The 18435-nt window shown below is 42.8% G+C and overlaps 1 protein-coding gene across 3 annotated transcripts in view; it reads left to right on the forward strand.

Annotated features, from left to right (window-relative positions):
• Positions 1-9797, forward strand: part of ZDHHC1 (zinc finger DHHC-type containing 1) — a 40985-nt gene extending 31188 nt beyond the window's left edge. For 2 of the 3 annotated variants that reach the window (XM_063437342.1, XM_063437341.1), the window contains exons 11-12: positions 1416-1530; positions 9219-9797. In XM_063437342.1, the coding sequence (XP_063293412.1) occupies positions 1416-1530; positions 9219-9736 (633 nt within the window). In that variant the 3' untranslated portion in view covers positions 9737-9797. The remainder of the gene's footprint in view (positions 1-1415; positions 1531-9218) is intronic. The other variant, XM_063437343.1, reaches the window with a different exon arrangement.
• Positions 9798-18435: the final 8638 nt, after the last annotated feature.

The raw sequence follows: 18435 nt of genomic DNA on the forward strand, positions 1-18435 counted from the left end.
CCTGGCTGACAAAGTATGCAATTAAAGTGTAATGATAGAAAATATATTTTAGAAAACTTTTGCACAACCAATAGCTTACATTTAGTGAAGTGACAGTTCCTCTGCAAATGTGAGGTAAAAAGGCGCATCCACCATTATACTAACATTTCACAGCTATTATTGTTGAAATCCACTCACTGGGTTAATTACAATAACAATCAATAGTTTTCATTATTGATACTCTCCATTGACAACATTTGTCAACCAGGCCAGGCAGTTATTTACTGCGTCCAGAGTACACTTGACAATAACCTGGTGGAATTGTTCCCGGGTCGACACAAGGATTTTTGCCACCGTAGGCAAAAATCAGTCATGATGCTCTATTTGTCTCCCGCTCAAAACCTTTTCTCCTCTCTCTTCAATTGTTTCCTATCTCTTTATTTTCCCCTTGTTAGTTAATTAGTCTTTGTTCCTGATGTCTCTTTACTTTAACATATGTCTAATAACTCTCGTTTTACTGTCTCTTTTAGTCCTTTTTCATAGAGGTTTAAGTGAGCAGTGCTAATGACTTTAGCTGGTGGAGGCACATACAGCTGATTCCATGTCCGTGGGCCGGTCACAATGTTCTGATCTCACAATTGGTCCATGAACCTTTATGTGCCCCTAGGGGGACTATTGTCTTCCATTACCAGATTACTGGATTATAGATATTTCCTGACATTTAGCCTTAATCATGTCATTCCTGCCCAGAAATTCTTTGAATTGTTACAGTGCTTTATTTCATTACATAATTCGATGTGAAGAGTGATAGAAACATTAGGTCCTAGAAGATTTGGCGTTACAATTTTACAAGTTTAGGATCTCTTTGATTGGACTTTTTGTTCATTTGGTTCCCCAATGTTTTCCCTTTGTAATTAATGATAGGCCTCTGAATAAATTCTGAATTCAAAAGCTTCAAGGTTTTGAAGTATGCACTGCTCACACATTTTCTGGGTTTGATACAGTTAAAAAGTGCAACTATGTAATTTGAATCAGGTTTTTTTTTAAATCCAATATAGTTATCCAAGAGTCTGTTTAGTGTAGTTTCTAGTGTGCACATAAAATTGATCATTGATTTGATGTGGACTGGACTTGGGTTATGGCTGACATTTCGTCCTCATTAAAAAGGTTGGGTGATACTCAATTATAGTATTAAATATATAAACTGATCAGGCAGGTGTGGTCCATATTACTGTGTAGCACTAACATAAGAAAAAAAGCCTTGGCTGAGTTAGTATGTAAGTTTCTGTATGATGGATCACTTGAGCATTTCCTGCCTCTTCAACCTGGAATGAATCAAGTAGAAGATTGCTTATGTGTAGACATGTTATATTAGGACATTAGTTGTATTGGTAAAAGTAGTCTCTTTTTAATGTAATTCTTATTATTTTTACTAGAAGAAGAAGAAGAAAAGAAAAAAATCGAATCAAGTCTCACCAAGAGCAACAGAAAACCATTCCGAAGATGGACCTCCACAACACGTATTTCCTCTGCCACCTCGCACAAATAATGGTAGGAAACCTAAATATATAAACAGTTATTATATTTAAACCCATCCCACATTATTAATTGAGTCATGGTCATCTTGGACATAGAGGACCATAAATGAATAATTATATCATGTAACAGTTACATTAGCAGGGTCTGTATCAATGCTGGTATTGGAGAAACCCTAATATTCCTCGATACCTGGGCCAAAATTGACCCACTGTGACTGATAAACTGTGTGCAGTGTTGTGTGAGTCAAACATATAAGTGATACTTAACATCTGTATTTAGCTGTGGTCTTGAAGTATCCCTTTCAAGCTATGTAGTTTGCGTTTATTTTCTGTTTGTATCCTGCATGTTCTAGAGCTGAATTCCTGTTGACAAACAACCAAGTATATTAGTGCCAATAAGCTCTCCACATTTATCGCTTATGTACTTGTTCATTTTGTTTTGTAAAAGCGACACTCTAGATTTCTAAAGCACTTCAGCTCGCTGAAATGCTTTATGTTTGAGAACTGTGTTCACTTTTTAAAAAAAGTGAAGATTTCAATAGAAATTGGCACTGTTAAAAAACTAACCTTGGGGGGGAGGGGAGGGTGGAGCCAGCGACCTTCCGATTTAGATGCACAAAGCTAAAGCTCCGCACGAGCAGGCAACAGCGGCTACTAGCCACCCTTACCTGCCCTAAGAGCCTGGCATACAGTGCCTAAGACCTCACTGCCAATGGGGAAAAAGACCAAAAAATAGCGGGCCGATCCGAGCCCCGAATCTTGAGATATCTGCACTTTTATGCGACGGGCAGCCAGGCCTGAACAACCTAAAATGGCACCGGATGCTGCCTCCACCTTGGCGTTCTCGAATGAGGACAGCCTCCCTGAACAGCTTTCAACCTTCACTAAGGTACCTACAGTCGCCCAGGGCCCTCTGCTGGTGGATACACAGCCCCTTCAAATAAGGCTGACATTAAAGCCCTACTCCATGAACTTAGGGCAAAGTTTCAAGCTGACATGCCAGGGGTAAGGGAGGAGGTGGCCACACTGTCCAGCAGGATTGCCACTGTTAAGGGAGAAGTAGTAGACACCACAAAGGTGGCCCAATCTGTCACGGATGCAGCTCTCAGCACAGTGCAAAAGAGCAACACTGACATGCTCCACCGCATGGCCAACCTGAATGACAGGATCAAGGCCAAGAATGTGAGAATCAGAGAGGTCCCTGAAACTGTCACCAACGAAGAGATACCTCATTCTATTCGTAGGCTTCTGGCCTCACTCCTACCCCCAAAGCAGATGAAGTTAGTCGTGATGGACTATTGCTTTTGTTTACCAATGGTCCCCAGGGCGCCAAAGGAAACACCCATGGACATTTTGATAAAATTTGTTCGGGACTCGGACAGAGGGATTGTCATGATGGCAACCAAGGGGACTTCTACCACAGCATTTGAAGGCTGTCAACTTACCTTTTACCAAGTGTCCCATCACACCACCATATGGAGACAGTCCCTCCAACATGTTACCCAACGCCTGAGGGAGCACAATGTGCCTTGCAAATGGGGCACACGCAGGCTTATAGCAGAGAAAGGAGGCAAAGCCCACTCCCTCACGCACCTTACTTAAGTGCCAGCCTTGTTCCGAATGCTGGGTATACCAGATGCACCTCACACACCAGCAAGCCAACCATCCTAACCCCATTTGTACCCAGAGCGCGACATCACAGCACAACGATCCTCCACCCTGAGGGGCACGACCGCGCGCACCCATGCCTACCTTGCATGCTTAATGTGTGAAATCTGTATCCTTATTTCTCATTTTCTCCTGTTTAATATGTTCACTGTTGTTCTGTTATGATTTTGTTTTACCTCCACTGGCTCCGTAAGCTAACGATTAGCAAAAGGCATCCAATCTGACACCCCCACACCCCACCCCCATACCCAAATTACCACTGGCAGACGTCCCTTACGCACAGAGGCCCAGCCATTCTACCAGCTGACAGCTCATAACCAGCCGTGATACCCCCACCCTAAAAGCAGACAGACAAGCAGACGACAGAGGGCCACAAGCCACGCACACATACAGGATAATTGTCCTACTTTTTACTTAAGCCTTATGGTTTCTAAGATGCACGATTAGTTGATTGTGGACCTCTAGGCCCTTATTAACATATATTTTTATTTATCTTGTTATTAAAAATAATGTGCTGTGAGGCGGAGCCAAGAGCTTGAAGCGGACGGTCGCATGGCCGCAGACCTCCGGGCCAGAAAGCCAAACAACCGAGACTTAAGGGCTCACACACCCAACTTAAACTCGCCGGAACCCGCAAGAACCAGATGGGTCGCAAAAATAAAAAAGCTAAACCGGATAGCCCCCGCCAGAACAGGGCTATCGGGGAACTGTGGCGGCTAGCGCACGAGGCGGCGGAGACCAAGATGGCGTACCTGCACGGCGGCTGCTCCGACTTCACGGATGGCTCATCAGACGAGGAAGGGAGTGCTTCCATGGTGGCCAAACCAGCCCCAGCAACAACACAGGCGCCAACTCACACGAAAACCTCCACTCCAGGTGATCGGGGAACTAATGGCGACCCACCACGAGAAAATTGCGGCCGACGTGGCCCTCATAAGAACAGACATTAAGGGCATAACGGCGAGGCTGAGAGCGGTGGAAGCCTCCTACACTGACCACACCACCCAGCTAGCAGACCTCCAAACGGCGGTCCAGGCGCTACAACAAAAATCCTGGCAGCATGAGCAACAAATCTCTGCTCAGGAAGACAAGAACCGCAGAAATAATTTAAGGCTCTGGGGAGTCGCCGACTCAATACCCGACGAAGAACTTCCACACTTTATCAGACGGCTCATTACCGAACTACTGACCCCTAAAGCGGCAAAAGCAATCGCCCCGGAAGGCCTTTTCCGCGTACCAACACCAGCGAAGGCCCCACTGGCTGCCCCGAGGGACTTAATAGTCCAGTTTCAATCCGCCAAAGACAAGAGAGCGGTGCTGGAAGCCACAAGAAAACAAGCCACCTACCACTTCGAAGGGATGACCCTCTCCTTCTTCGCAGACCTTTCAGGCGGGACACTAGCGTGGAGAAGATCCATGCACACATTCACGGCCTTGCTTCGGCTCCACCAAATCAGGTATCGCTGGGGACCCAGCTGCACCATACACATCGACAAAGGGGATTCCAAACACGTTATACGAGACATGCAAGAAGCGGTTGGGACATTGGGCATACTCAACTTACCCGCAGGCTCGCTCACAATCCCGCCGCACCCAACAGACCGCACAAACACACTTGGAGGTAATGCCGTGAATGCCCCAGAGTTTATCCCCCGGGAGAGGACTTCGGACCCGTACGCCAAGGCTACCACTTGAAGCCGGACTCCAACCCAGTTGTTTTTGTTTTTGTGTAAACTATCGTGAGTAGGTTGTTAACATGTTTTCACTGAACAACCTAGCATTTGTCTGAAAAACAGATTGCCAACTTAGCTCAAACATAACTTATGTTGTAGAACAGGAACAGAGCCAATGTCATCACTTTCAGATTTTAAGTTGTGTAATTAATAGCCTTTTGTATATGTGAGTCTATCTCCTTCGACAATTGTGCCCCAACCTGCATGCCCCATGTATTTACGATATTTATAATGTTTAGCCGCGATGTCCTTAATGAGCGCGAAAGTAAATGTTTGCTCAGGCTACCGGTGTGTACCTCAAGGTGGTGCCAAACCTGTGCTGAGGGATATAGCGCACATTGGACAATTTAGTCTAGAGAGAGATGACACACTAGATATACGAAGCATATATATTTCCCCTCCCCCCCATCTTTAATTATACAGCGACACTTAAGAGGCTACAGACCTAGCCACTCACAACAAACGCTACCACTGGCTCCTGATACTGACGTAGCTAATCGATGTCAGCTAAACACTTGCTGTTATCATAGTTTTAAAAAATGCTCACTCTAGCGGGATAAGCAGACACATACGCGGGTTAATACCCCTGAACCGAACGAATACTTAAGCCAATATGTAAAATGTACGACTCTCACATTATACGTAGCCTATCCATCAATTATTCCTCTAGCGAGAAGTTAAACTGAACCCCAAACAAACTAACACTAACTATAGGCGAGACGAGCTACACAAACTTAACCTAATTTACCAATGCTATCGAACAGGTTCTCTCTTTATGTATTCTCATTATAAAAAAAAAAAGTGCTGTTTGATCTATTACGCCATACTATGTTAACATGTTATGAAAATGCATGCAGCAGCTATCGTGGCCCTCTATGCCTGTTGTTCTTTCATGCACAATGAAAATAAAGAATTTAAAAAAAAAATAATAATGTGCTGTACCTTTTGACATGCACCATATATCTTAATCTGCAATATTTTAATGTGGACTCTGCTATGTCCAAACAAGTTTTATGCAGCGGTTTATAGCACAACAAAAACAAAGATAGTTACTTACTGATAGTTTTGCACAGTGAAGCTAAACGCAAGAGGCAGCAATTGCTCAGAGCACAGTTTGTGATTGGACAGGCTGGGCTGGTTAGGCTGGGATAAAAGGGGCGCTTGTAAAGGCTTCAGACAAGAGATCTGTAGCTATAGCAAGCTGTTTTACATGTATCCCCAATAAATGCATAATTAAATGCATGCGTTTTTTTCATTTGGGATATATACGAAGTGATTTTTTTTAATCTGGGTAGTGACGTGTCCCTTTAATTTCTAGTATGGTAATTTTGAGTATTGTGGCCCATTGCCCAATTTATATGTTAGCTAAATAGCACATCTATTTAAGTTATAAATGGTTGTAGATTTTCATTTTTAATTGCTTTAACCTGGCCAATAAAATCATTGCACAGTAAGTTTTTCGTACTCCCATAATTAAGACAACTTGCTGACTCTTCCATTTTTACTCTATATTTTATTTTTTTATTCAGAAAGTTCAGAACTAAGTTTATTCAATGTGTGTGCAGCATCCATAATTAGAGGCAATACATGTTAGGACAAGTGGAACAAGGAAATGAGAGATCGTAGACTCTAAGCAGGGCCGGCGCTACCTGTAAGGCGGACTAGGCAGCCGCCTAGGGCGCCCCTTGGGAAGGGGCGCCGCCAGGAGCGCCGGCCCCCCTAATGCTGCAGCCGCCCGAGCGCTCTGTAGAGAGCCTCAGGCGGCTGCAGCTTTACCCGGGCTGGTGCGTCCATGAGGGCGCACCGCCTGGGCGCAGCATGAGGAGAGGGAGGGGGCTGACAGGAGGGAAGCGCTCAGCGCTCCCTCCTGTCACTCCCTCTCTGTAGCGTGACCGAGCGCAGTATAGTCCGCCGGTACAGGGAGCATCTGTCTCCTGTACTCGGACGGACTAACAGGAAGTGAACACTGGTGTTCACTTCCTGTTAGTCCGCCGGGTACAGGAAACAAAAGCTCCCTGTACCCGCGGACCATGATACAGAGCTCGGCCACGCTACTATACAGGTAGGGGAGGGTGGGGGGGAATAAATAGAGAGGGGGGGGGGGAGATAAATAAATGGAGAGGGAGGGGAGGAGGAGAAATCAATGAAGAGGGAGGGGGGGAGAAATAAATGGAGAGGGAGGGGAGGAGGAGAAATCAATGAAGAGGGAGGGGGGGAGAAATAAATGGAGAGGGAGGGGAGGAGGAGAAATCAATGAAGAGGGGGGCGGGGGGGGAGAAATAAATTGACAGGGAAGGGGGAGAAATAAATGGACAGGGAGGGGGGGGAATAAATGGACAGGGAGGGGGGGAATAAATGGACAGGGAGGGGGGGAAATAAATGGACAGGGAGGGGGGGAAATAAATGGACAGGGAGGGGGGGAAATAAATGGACAGGGAGGGGGGAATAAATGGACAGGCAGGGTGGGGGGAATAAATGGACAGACAGGGAGGGGGGAATAAATGGACAGGAAGGGGGGGATAAATGGACAGGGGGGGGAATAAATGGACAGGGAGGGGGGTAAATAAATGGACAGGGAGGGGGAGGGAATAAATGGACAGGAGGGGGAGGGAATAAATGGACAGGGAGGGGGGGGATAAATGGACAGGCAGGGTGGGGGGAATAAATTGAAAGGGGGGGGATAAATTGACAGGGAGGGGAATTGACGGGATTAGGAGGGGGAATGAGAGTGGGGAGGGGGAGAAGAGAGGGACACGCAGGGGAGAAGAGTGACAAGGGAGGAGGGGGGAGAAGAGAGGGACAAGAGGGGGGAGAAGAGAGGGACAAGGGGGGTTGAGAAGAGAGTGACGAGGGAGGGAGAGGGGGAGAAGAGAGTGACAAGGGAGGGGGGAGAGATTGACATCCATCACACACACACTTGCACACAGAAAAACACACAATGCATTACACACACAGACACACACACACAAGCAATTCAACCCTTACACACAATGCATCCCTTACACACACAGAAACACACAATGCATTCCTTACACACACTCAATGCACCCCTTACAGACGCACACACTGCATCCCGTACATACACAGAAACACTCATTGCAGCCCTTACACATACAAACACAGATTCACACAATGCATTCCTTACACACATATCAGGACATCCCCTACTCCTGTGAACAAACTAATTGGTGGAACATGAAGGTGGACCCTGGGGCCCAGACCTTGAGCTGTGCAAAGGGCCTTAAAAAAAATGGAGCCTTCTTCCTGTTCTCCCAGAACACAAACAGCCTCCAGAGAGCCTGTTCTACACCAGACCAGTGGAGCCAGACTGCAGGTAGAGCCTATCACCATCCTCATCTGATTGTAAGTAGGCAATCTAGTATATTATTTGTGGAACTAATCTCTAATTTACCTCACATTAAAGGGACACTTTAGTCCACAGAACCACTGCAGCTTAATGTAGTGGTTCTGGTGTCTAAAGCCTGTCCCTGCAGGCCTTTTAATGTAAACACGGTGGCACTGCAGCACTTGCGTTAGTTAACATGGGGCATTGTGATGTCATATCGGGGGGGGGATGGGGGGCGGCAAACTTTACTTTTGCCTAGGGCGGCAAAAATCCTTGCACCGGCCCTGACTCTAAGTAGTTGGCATTATACATGATGCCATATAGTGAAAATGGATTCCATATATACTCTGAATTTGCGTACTGGTAATCTCTTCACTGGAAAGTTTAGTGGCTGCATTTTTTTATGCCATTTCGGTTTCTGATTTGTATTTCTAAGCACATGTTGATGCTCTCAAAACAAAATATTTTTCAAAAAAATTATAATCTAGCAAAAGGCCCCAATTGTAAAACCAAATAGATCTGCATGTTTAATAACATTCTGATAATTTTGATACCATGTGTGTTGGAATGACAATTTTTGTCTCCAAGTTCTTTCCTATTTTTTCAAGTCTTGACAATACAGTTTGGATCTTAAAATGTACCATAGATCAGTTTGTGTCTGTTTGCAGTGTGTTCTGTTCAGTTTATTACCTATAACATAACTGTATGCCTTCCCACCATGGTCCTGCATTTTAGATCTTGTTTTTGGTCACCAATGGTTTCAAAATCCAAACTAGAATATTTTGGGACAATCAGTATTTTACCAATGTTTCCAAAGTTTGGTTGGATGTAAATTAAATGAACTATTTTTGCATATCTAAAAATGCATTTCTTAACAATATTCACCAGGTTGCTTGTTAAAAGTACTGTTGGAACATGTGTATTTATGTTTTCTTCTTTGGTTGTGTATTCCAGAAAGTCCAATTTCTCCTACTCCTCCTGGTCGGGCAGTACAATCTCCAGCTTATCAATCACAGTCCTTGCCTGTGTTTGCCTCCATCAACAACCGGCCAATCCAGGCTTCTGGACCACCTGCAGAATATCACTCTGACTCTGCCGAGTCAATGGAGGAAATCCCAGTGGCACAAACTCATCTTGGTAGTTCTTCCATGAGTGAAAATTTGTTCCTTAGCCAGAGCATGCCCAAAGATTTATCGAATGGCTCAGAGCATGGACTAAAGCAAAGCTACTTGAGGCCTGTTATCAGGCAGCAAAAATTTGAGCTACTATCAAAGGTTCCTTCTGTCTTTGTCAGTGAGACCAGTGGACAACCTCTGCCCAATGGACATTTAATGGAAGCTAGAGTGACAGACAATCTGCCTAATAAACAACATAAAAACATGCGGGTAACAAAGGGCAAAGGAGGAGAGCAGGCTCTCTCTTTTTCCAATACAAATGGACCTTCCAATAGCACCACAAGTCCAAGAAGTTAGTTATTTTATATGGAAGTACCTAACTATGCTGGTTTTATAAATAAAATACTTTTTACCTCAATTGGTGTGTTACATATAAGGATTGATTCCTGTGGATCAATTATGAATTCATGAAGATGGACAAAATTGGATGTATTCCAAAATGTAAAAGCAGGTGTTTGTTCAATTTCCATTCCTACCTCTATTAACAAAACACACAAGAAGGTGGCTGAACCGTTTATCTTGCAGAGACCACCACTACTTCAGAGTACTCCAAAGTGGTTTGTTTGATAAGATACTGTTTGACTAAATCCTCATATTTGGAAATTGAAAGAAATTTTAAGTAACAGACATTTAGGAAATTTCAGGAGTATCCATGTTATATTACTTAACATATTCCTACATTAATTTGGGCAAATAAGAAATCGCAGTAAAAAACAAAGTGTAAAAAAGTACAGCCAAAAATCACCTTAATCACCTTAGTCCCTTAAAACACTTACATACAGACAATTGGATACAAAGATAGGATGATTGCGCACTTTATGGTAGATGGTTCTTTTGGTATTGTTGTAAAAGTGAATACAAATACAAAAAGAGAAGTCCTGCTCTCACTCCCATCACTCCTGGGCGGCAGCAATGACCACAGTACACATCAGCCCCAATATATAGTAAGAACCAAAGAAAAAAGTTACCTTCGCTCTCTTTTTAATCCCTATGTATATTTAGACAAATGGAGGTCATTTAGTTGCTCCAATGGCCATTGGAGGGAATGCCCGCCTGCCAATATCAAGGCAGACCCCCCTAAGCGGGTCCTAACACTGACCCTTCAGCCTGCTTCCTTGAGCTTCTGGCAAAGATATCTCTAATGAGACAGAGAGGGGTATTTTTTATATACACCCCTATATACTTATTAACCCTCAATAGGGAACACATGGGATGGGTGGCAGCATTGTAACAAAGCTGTGTGATACAAAAAGTGAATACAAATTCAAAAAGATAGTTTTATTTTTTTTAACCTTTTATTTTTGTACATACATACTGTCCTATGATGGCATTTTATGTTTACAATATCTAGGTACTTTTACAACAATAAAGAACCAGCTACCATAGTGTGCGCAATCATCCTATCTTTGTATCCAAATATAAGAAATCGTATAACAAACCCAATTAACTGAACTAATTTGAAGAAGACAAAAAATACGTTTCTATTTCTTAAAGTGTGATTTTGTTCTAACTATTGTATCTTTGACACGCCATGCATTTGCAACATGGTGTTTGGTTATCTAAAGGGCTTATATTGGGGAATAGAATTTCAAGTCGTACACTACTTGTTAAGCCTAAAAAATACTTACCACTGCAAACCTGGATTTCCACGGCATTCACCAGGGTTGAATTTCCACTCAACGGGGCTGAATTGTCACTCTCCAATGACTAGTGAGCAAGTGGAAATTGAGAAAGATTGTATATAAAAGAAGAGGGGGATGGTGAAGGTGAAGGCATAGGTGCAAGTAAATGCCTTCAGAACTCAAGCAAAAGATCCAGATTCCAATATTATGATATCTGTTATAAAACAACTTTTAGGCAACAGAAGATATCGATCTTTATTACCCCTTTCTCCTATACCATATGAGCCAATTCATTTCTAGAGGTTATCACAATACCTGTCCATTGTGGTGCTCTGCGATCACAGAAATAATTTATTTTCTTTTTGATGCACACACATTTATCCCTAGCTTCCTTGTGCCTTATTATGACATCACATATGATGCATTGGCGGATCGGGGGGGGGGGGGGAGAACGGGGCAATTGCTTCCCCCGAGATTCTCCTCTGCCGGCTAGTGCAGGGCTGGCATTGTCCAAGTGCCAGCCCTACTATGTGCCTGCGGACCGGGGAGGGAGATCAGAGATCTCCCTCCCCGGTCCGCAGACACATTGCTGACAGCCGGCAGGGGAGGGAGAGGGAGGAGAGAGGACCCGGGAGCTCAGCCTGCAGCTCCTCCGGGTCCTCCTCTCGCGAGATTTGGAGCGTTGCCACGGCAACGCTCCAAATCTCGCGAGAATGAACTCTAGCACTGGAGCCACGGGCTAGAGTTCACCTCACCACCACCAGGGATCCAGAAATGTCCCTCTCCTCCCAGTAAAGGTAAGAAGGGACATAATTTATATATTGTATTAAATATATATATTTTTTATTATTGAAAAGCCTCCCAACCCTCCTTCCCCCCCCCATACACACACTGTCCCCTTACACACACTGCCCCCCAAACACTGTCCACATACACACACTGCCCCACAAACACACACTGCCCCACAAACACTGTCCCCATACACACTGCCCGCCTATACACACACTGCCCCACAAACACTGTCCCCATACACACACTGCCCCACAGACACTGTCCCCATACACACACTGCACACACACTGCATACCTATACAAACACTGCCCCCCATACACACTGCACACCCATACACACAGACACATACAGTGCCCTACACACACTGCTGCCCCCCATACACACATTGCCCTACACACACGACCCCCCATACACAAAGTGCCCTCCCATACACACACTGCCCCACACAGACATACAGTGCTCCCCATACACACACTGCCCCACACAGACATACAGTGCCCCCCATACACACACTGCCCCAAAAACACATACAGTGCCCCCCATACACACACTGCCCCATACATACACTGCCCCCTAACATACACACTTCACCCCTAACACACACCACTGATCCTATGCCCTATATCCCAGCAGACCCCAGGTAAGTTGTCAAACTGTTCTTAAACGGTATGACTACTTACTCCGGGGTGGGATCCTGGCACTACTGGCACCATAACTACTACACTGAGCTGTAGTAGTTATTGTGCCTGGATTATTTATTTAAATAATCTACAAGTGCCCCTCCCGAGATCAGGCTCTGGATCCGCCACTGATATGATGTGGACCCCTCCTATTAGTCTCTTTTTGTAGTGTCAGCTCATGTGTCGCTTTTTGATGATGTGTACAGACTTGTGACATCACAGTCCTCTGTGACCAATCATAACCCAGTATAGGGAATATATACGTCCTGGTTGTCCTTGTTTCTTTGCCCTGTCGTGGTTTTTGTTACCTTAGAGTGTGTTTATAAAGTGTATTTGATTTCCTGTTTTCTGACCTCGGCTTGTTTGACTATTCTTGCTCTCTGTTTTCTTGATCTTGGCCTGGCTATCGATTCCGTGTATTTCTGTAATTCTGACCTCTGCTTGTCTCTCATTTATTCTCTGTCTGCTTGCAGACATTTCATATATCTGTCTCAGGCACTAACCCAGCCACTCTAAGGACCGGTACGTATATGCCTTTACTGTTACCTTTAAGGTTTGCATGTTAGGGTAACTCTATTCCTGACACAGTTATTTAAGCGAATTGTCAGGAATTTAAATTTAAGTACTGATTATATTGGAAATTAATACATTCTCCATATTTGCTATGCTTCCAATTCATATAGTTTGACATTGAATGTGAAATTCCAATAATCCCCACAATAACCCCTTTAGACTACAAGAGGGAGCCAAAGCTTTAGTTTCTAATATATATTTCAATTTCATTCTGCTTCCAGTAGAGGGAGCACTCGCAAGGCATATTGACCTATGTTACATTTTAGTACGAACGATGTAACTTATTCCTCAAATATTCATAAATAAAAATACTACAAAATATGAATTGAGGTGATTGAACTAAAAAGCCCAAATCATAAAAGTAACATATCTAAGACTAGAGAGGTAAAAAATTATTGAACTATTATTATTATTGTTTTTTATAAAGCACCAGCATATTATGCAGTGACAGACATACATACAGATACTATTATTTTAAATTTCACTCCTAACCCTTACCTTTGTCAAGATTCGATAGTTATGGGACTGAAAATGTTAAGACAAGTCCTGCAATGTTTGTGAATGTTTCTTATATTTAACGACTGCCTACATGTCATGTAAAATGTAGAACACAAACATCTATATTATTATATCAAGCCTGTGATACATAGGCCTCAATGACGATCTATCAGTTGATAATTACCGATGTGTTAATAGTTGCCAATGTGCCATTAACAATGTTGATGAGATCACCCAGATTTCCACTTGTGTTTCTGCAACACTTTTTTACATTTTCTCAGTTCTGCAAAAAGAGGGTTATCTTAATAAATCACTTTTCAATTTTTACAATAACATTGTATAAGTCCTATCAGGGTTTTAATAGGAATATTTTACTTCAAATCAAATTCAGCAGCAAAATAGACATGACAAGCAACTAAACACAAATTGCATACAACTTATCATATCTGATGGCAAAAATGTTTAGACATGCTATCAGTTTTGATCAGTTAAATTAAAGGACCACTAATGTCATATGGACATTGATTTTGAATTAAGTGGTCTGGGTGCAGTGGTCCAACAGTTTTGAAACAACAATGTTTACCTTCAAGGGTTAAACATGCCTCTAGTGGCTGTTATACTGACAGCTACTAGGGGTGCTTTTGTTGCAACAACCGAGTTTGACTTGGTCACTGTCACGGGTTGCGGTCCGCAGAACGTGGCACTGTATGCCTGAAGATGGAAGGAGTAACAGCATGGAAATGAGCAATCAGGGTCTCCTGCTGGGTAAACACACACCCCCTGGTGTTGAGTACCAGAGTTTGTGCGGTCAAATACCAGGGCTCTGATGCAGCTTCTGCAGATCCCAGGAGCTAGATGATATGCAGACCTCCCAGATCTGGATAGGGAGGCTTTGCAGCAGATATGTATCCAGTACTAGAAAAAAGGCAAGAGTAGAATAGGCACCAAACAAGATAACAAGATAAGACTAGAAGAACCAAGAACAAGAAACGGACAGGACTAAGATTGACAGGAGCAGCACAGGTAAATTCCAGCCCCCTGTGCTAGACACAAGGCAAGAATAAACATCAGTCTGAAACAAGAACTGAAGTGTGGCTCATAGGTAAAACAGCAGGACCAGGATACAGAAGTACCACTGCTATCAGGAACACACTGAAACAAAAAGGATAAATGGCAAAGGAACGGGAGTGGCAACAAAAAACAACCCGTTAAAGGAATCAAGGAGACTGAGAATTCCAGGAACAGAATAAGGGAATGAACCTAGAAAACTCAGAAAAAAGGAAGTCAAACATGGAACAGAGAACCAGAAAAAACAAACAAGAATTGTAAAAAGAGTACTGGATATCAGAAGCCATGACCAGAAATATCCGCAGAATGTAACAGGACGTGACTGTCACATAGCATTCGAAATGGAGAAGGACGCTAACATAGAAACATTCGGCCCATCTAGTCTGCCCAATTTTCTAAATACTTTCATTAGTCCCTAGCCTTATCTTATAGTTAGGATAGCCTTATGCCTATCCCACGCATGCTTAAACTCCTTTACTGTGTTAACCTCTACCACTTCAGCTGGAAGGCTATTCCATGCATCCCCTAACCTCTCAGTAATGTAATAATTCCTAATATTATTTAAGACTATGTCCTCTTGTTCTGGTAGATTTTCTTTTTTTAAAATATAGTCTCCTTCTTTACTGTGTTGATTCCCTTTATGTATTTAAATAGAAAACGCAGGTGTAGGCGCTCTCTAAAATAACTAAGTATACGGCAGCAGTAAACCAGCAGGACTTCCTAATACCTGCTAATAACTAAAAAGTGCAAAAACAGAGTGGTAAACCGCGCCACAGAAGAATAAAAAGTGGTTAAAATATGATTTTGCGTACTGTTAATATCTTTACAGGAAAGTCTAGTGGCTGCAGTGTCTCTGACATCCAAGTCTGTATTTCTAAGCACATGTTGATGACGTTTCCTAAAACTAAAATATTTTCAAAAATTGATCACAGTTGTCCAAAATACATAGTCCTGCAATAATAATCTTGATATTATTGCAATTTTTGGTAACCTATTCTATTAAGTGTTCAGATGCAGGAAGGGCAATTCTCAAAAATAGTTTGTAAATTCCATAAAATTACAACATATTAAGGACTGCAACTATATCCATGTTGCAAACAGAACTAAGTAACTAGGTTCAAGTACATATTTCTATAAAAGGACTGTGATAGAGCAAACCATGAACATGGATATGAAATGTTATCGGTAATAAGGCCAAGTAGTACCAGAGCAATTCGGGCTCCTATACAGTGAATACAATTTGTACAGTTGCCTTTTGGCTTCCTCATCTGTCTCATACAGTCAATGCTCATCCATTACATAAAGTGTTTTGGCTCCCTGTAGTACTAGCCTATTCCCCACTTCTTTGTCTTAGCCTAGTTTCGTAAAATGACAATAATGTCAATGTTCCCTTGTGATATCACCTGAGACAGATTTATAAGTGTGGCATGTCCTTACTAGAATATTACTATGTTCCTATTAATATTCATAGTAGGCATGTCTAATGGGTTAAAAAGAGCAAATGGTACTTTGCTATGCTGTACCATAACAACTCTTAAATGTGGTATTTGAGGGTTTTGACCGTATATGGCCAGAGTTATATTCAAAAGGTCTGACATCATAATGGTCAGAGCAATATAGAATAGGGGACAAAGGACCACGAGGTCTTGCTGTGGCTTGCTGCTTGCTGCATGGGGTTCTTGTCCAGCTGTTCTCTAAATATGTATAGTCTAACGCTTCCTTCATGAGTCCAGCAATTACCATCTGCTGTTGAACGATGATACTGTAACATCCTTTGTTGTTATACTATGTATCTGTAACTGTAAGAATAAACCTGCAGAAACCGTAAGCTTGTGCATTAGTACTTTTGGTTAATATAGACGTGTATTAACCCGGCGAGCCTTTAACCCAAGAAGATATATACATAAAATACCTATTTCAATGAACCTGGAAAGCACACAGAAAGCAAATTTATACAAATGCATACATACACACACACACACACAGACACATACAGACAGACAGATACCGGTACATACAGACACATACATACATACAGACTGACACACACATACATACAAACAGACAGGCACACATACATACAGACACACATACAGACACACACAGACAGACACACACACACATACACAGACATGTACACATACAGACACAGACATGCACACACACACAGACAGGCACACATACAAACATACAAAGACATACATAAGACACACATACATGCAAAGACACTTTCATATATACATATAGACACACACAAGACATACATACAAAAAAGACACACACATACATACAGACACATACATACACATATACATAAGACACAGATACATACAAAAACACACATACATAAAAAGATACATAACGCATACATACATACACACACACACAAGACACACATACGTACAAAGACACATACACACATACATACAAACACACACACAAGACAAACATACAAAGACGCATACACACATACAAGACAGACAGACAGACACACACACAAGACATACAAACACACACACACAAAATATTTTAGTCACCCTCCTGTTTCCTACCTTTTAGGTGCAGGAGGGTGACATTCCCTGGGGTCCAGTGATGGCTCAGGTTGATGGGAGTTAGAGTTCCCACTCTGACTCCCTCCTCCTTCCTCCCGCGCGGTCTGTGTGTTAGCTGGGAGGAGTGACGTTCGGTCACTTCCTCCCAGCTCTGTGATGTAATCACAGGGGGCCCGGTCGCGCTGTTACAATCCATATCCATCGGGCCCCCTTACAATCCATATCCATCGGGTGGCCCTGACAGCATGGGCCACCCGATGGACCCCTTGGACACCGGTTTGATGGCGGGTGCCCGGTCGCAGGGGCCCGCAGCTACGACCCCTGCAGCCGCGGTATGTACGCCGCTGATTTGAATAGTAATTAGCACTTTTATAAATGAACCTTTTTATATTCCAGCGGCTGTCAATCAGTCAGCCAGACCTGTTACTTCCTGGTTTGGTTAATTAAGTGGAGCTAAACTCAAGAGGTAGCAATTGCCGAGAGCACCTGCACTGCAAAGACTTCTCATTCAGTTGCATTGGGAAGTGTCTGATTGGCCAGAATCAGAGGGTCTGGGCTGGGTTAGGAGAGGAGGGCTTGCAAAGGCTGCAGCTTTTGCAATCTATTTTTAGATATACCCACACCAAAAATAAAAGGAATGCATATGTTTTCATTGGCAGTGTATATACTAAACAGTGATTTCGACAGATAAAACAGTTTGAAAATAAAAGGAAAAATTCTGATAGTCACTTTTTTAGTACATTTTTTGAATATGCTGTAACTGAAGAAATCATTGTTGCAAGCCACCGTTGATGATTTTTTTTTTACAACTGTAATAATAATCCTAAAAAATTATCTCTGAATATGATTATAGTTTCCCATTTAAAAGACTAATAAAAAAAAAAATCCAAATATGCCTTTGAAAACCTGAGGACGTTGGGAGGTACATAATGTATGCCGATTACTTTTATCAGTGGGGCTTAGAATTGTCATCATAGTCCTCTCTCCCAAGTCTTCTGGATCACACCCAAAAAATATAAATGCTTCAGTGCAATATGAGCTCATCTAATGATGACTGAAACAAGTAATTTTATATACGTCTAGATCAGATAAACAGCATGAAAGAGACTGATGAAAAAAAAATGGTAGCTTTATTTATAATAATTCATATCTATACAGTAAGTAATGCAGGCTGAGTAAAGTGTTATTTGGGCCTAAGCAGAGATATAATG

The sequence above is a fragment of the Pelobates fuscus genome, chromosome 12, assembly GCF_036172605.1.
Source record: "Pelobates fuscus isolate aPelFus1 chromosome 12, aPelFus1.pri, whole genome shotgun sequence".
Classification (NCBI taxonomy): Eukaryota; Metazoa; Chordata; class Amphibia; order Anura; family Pelobatidae; genus Pelobates; species Pelobates fuscus.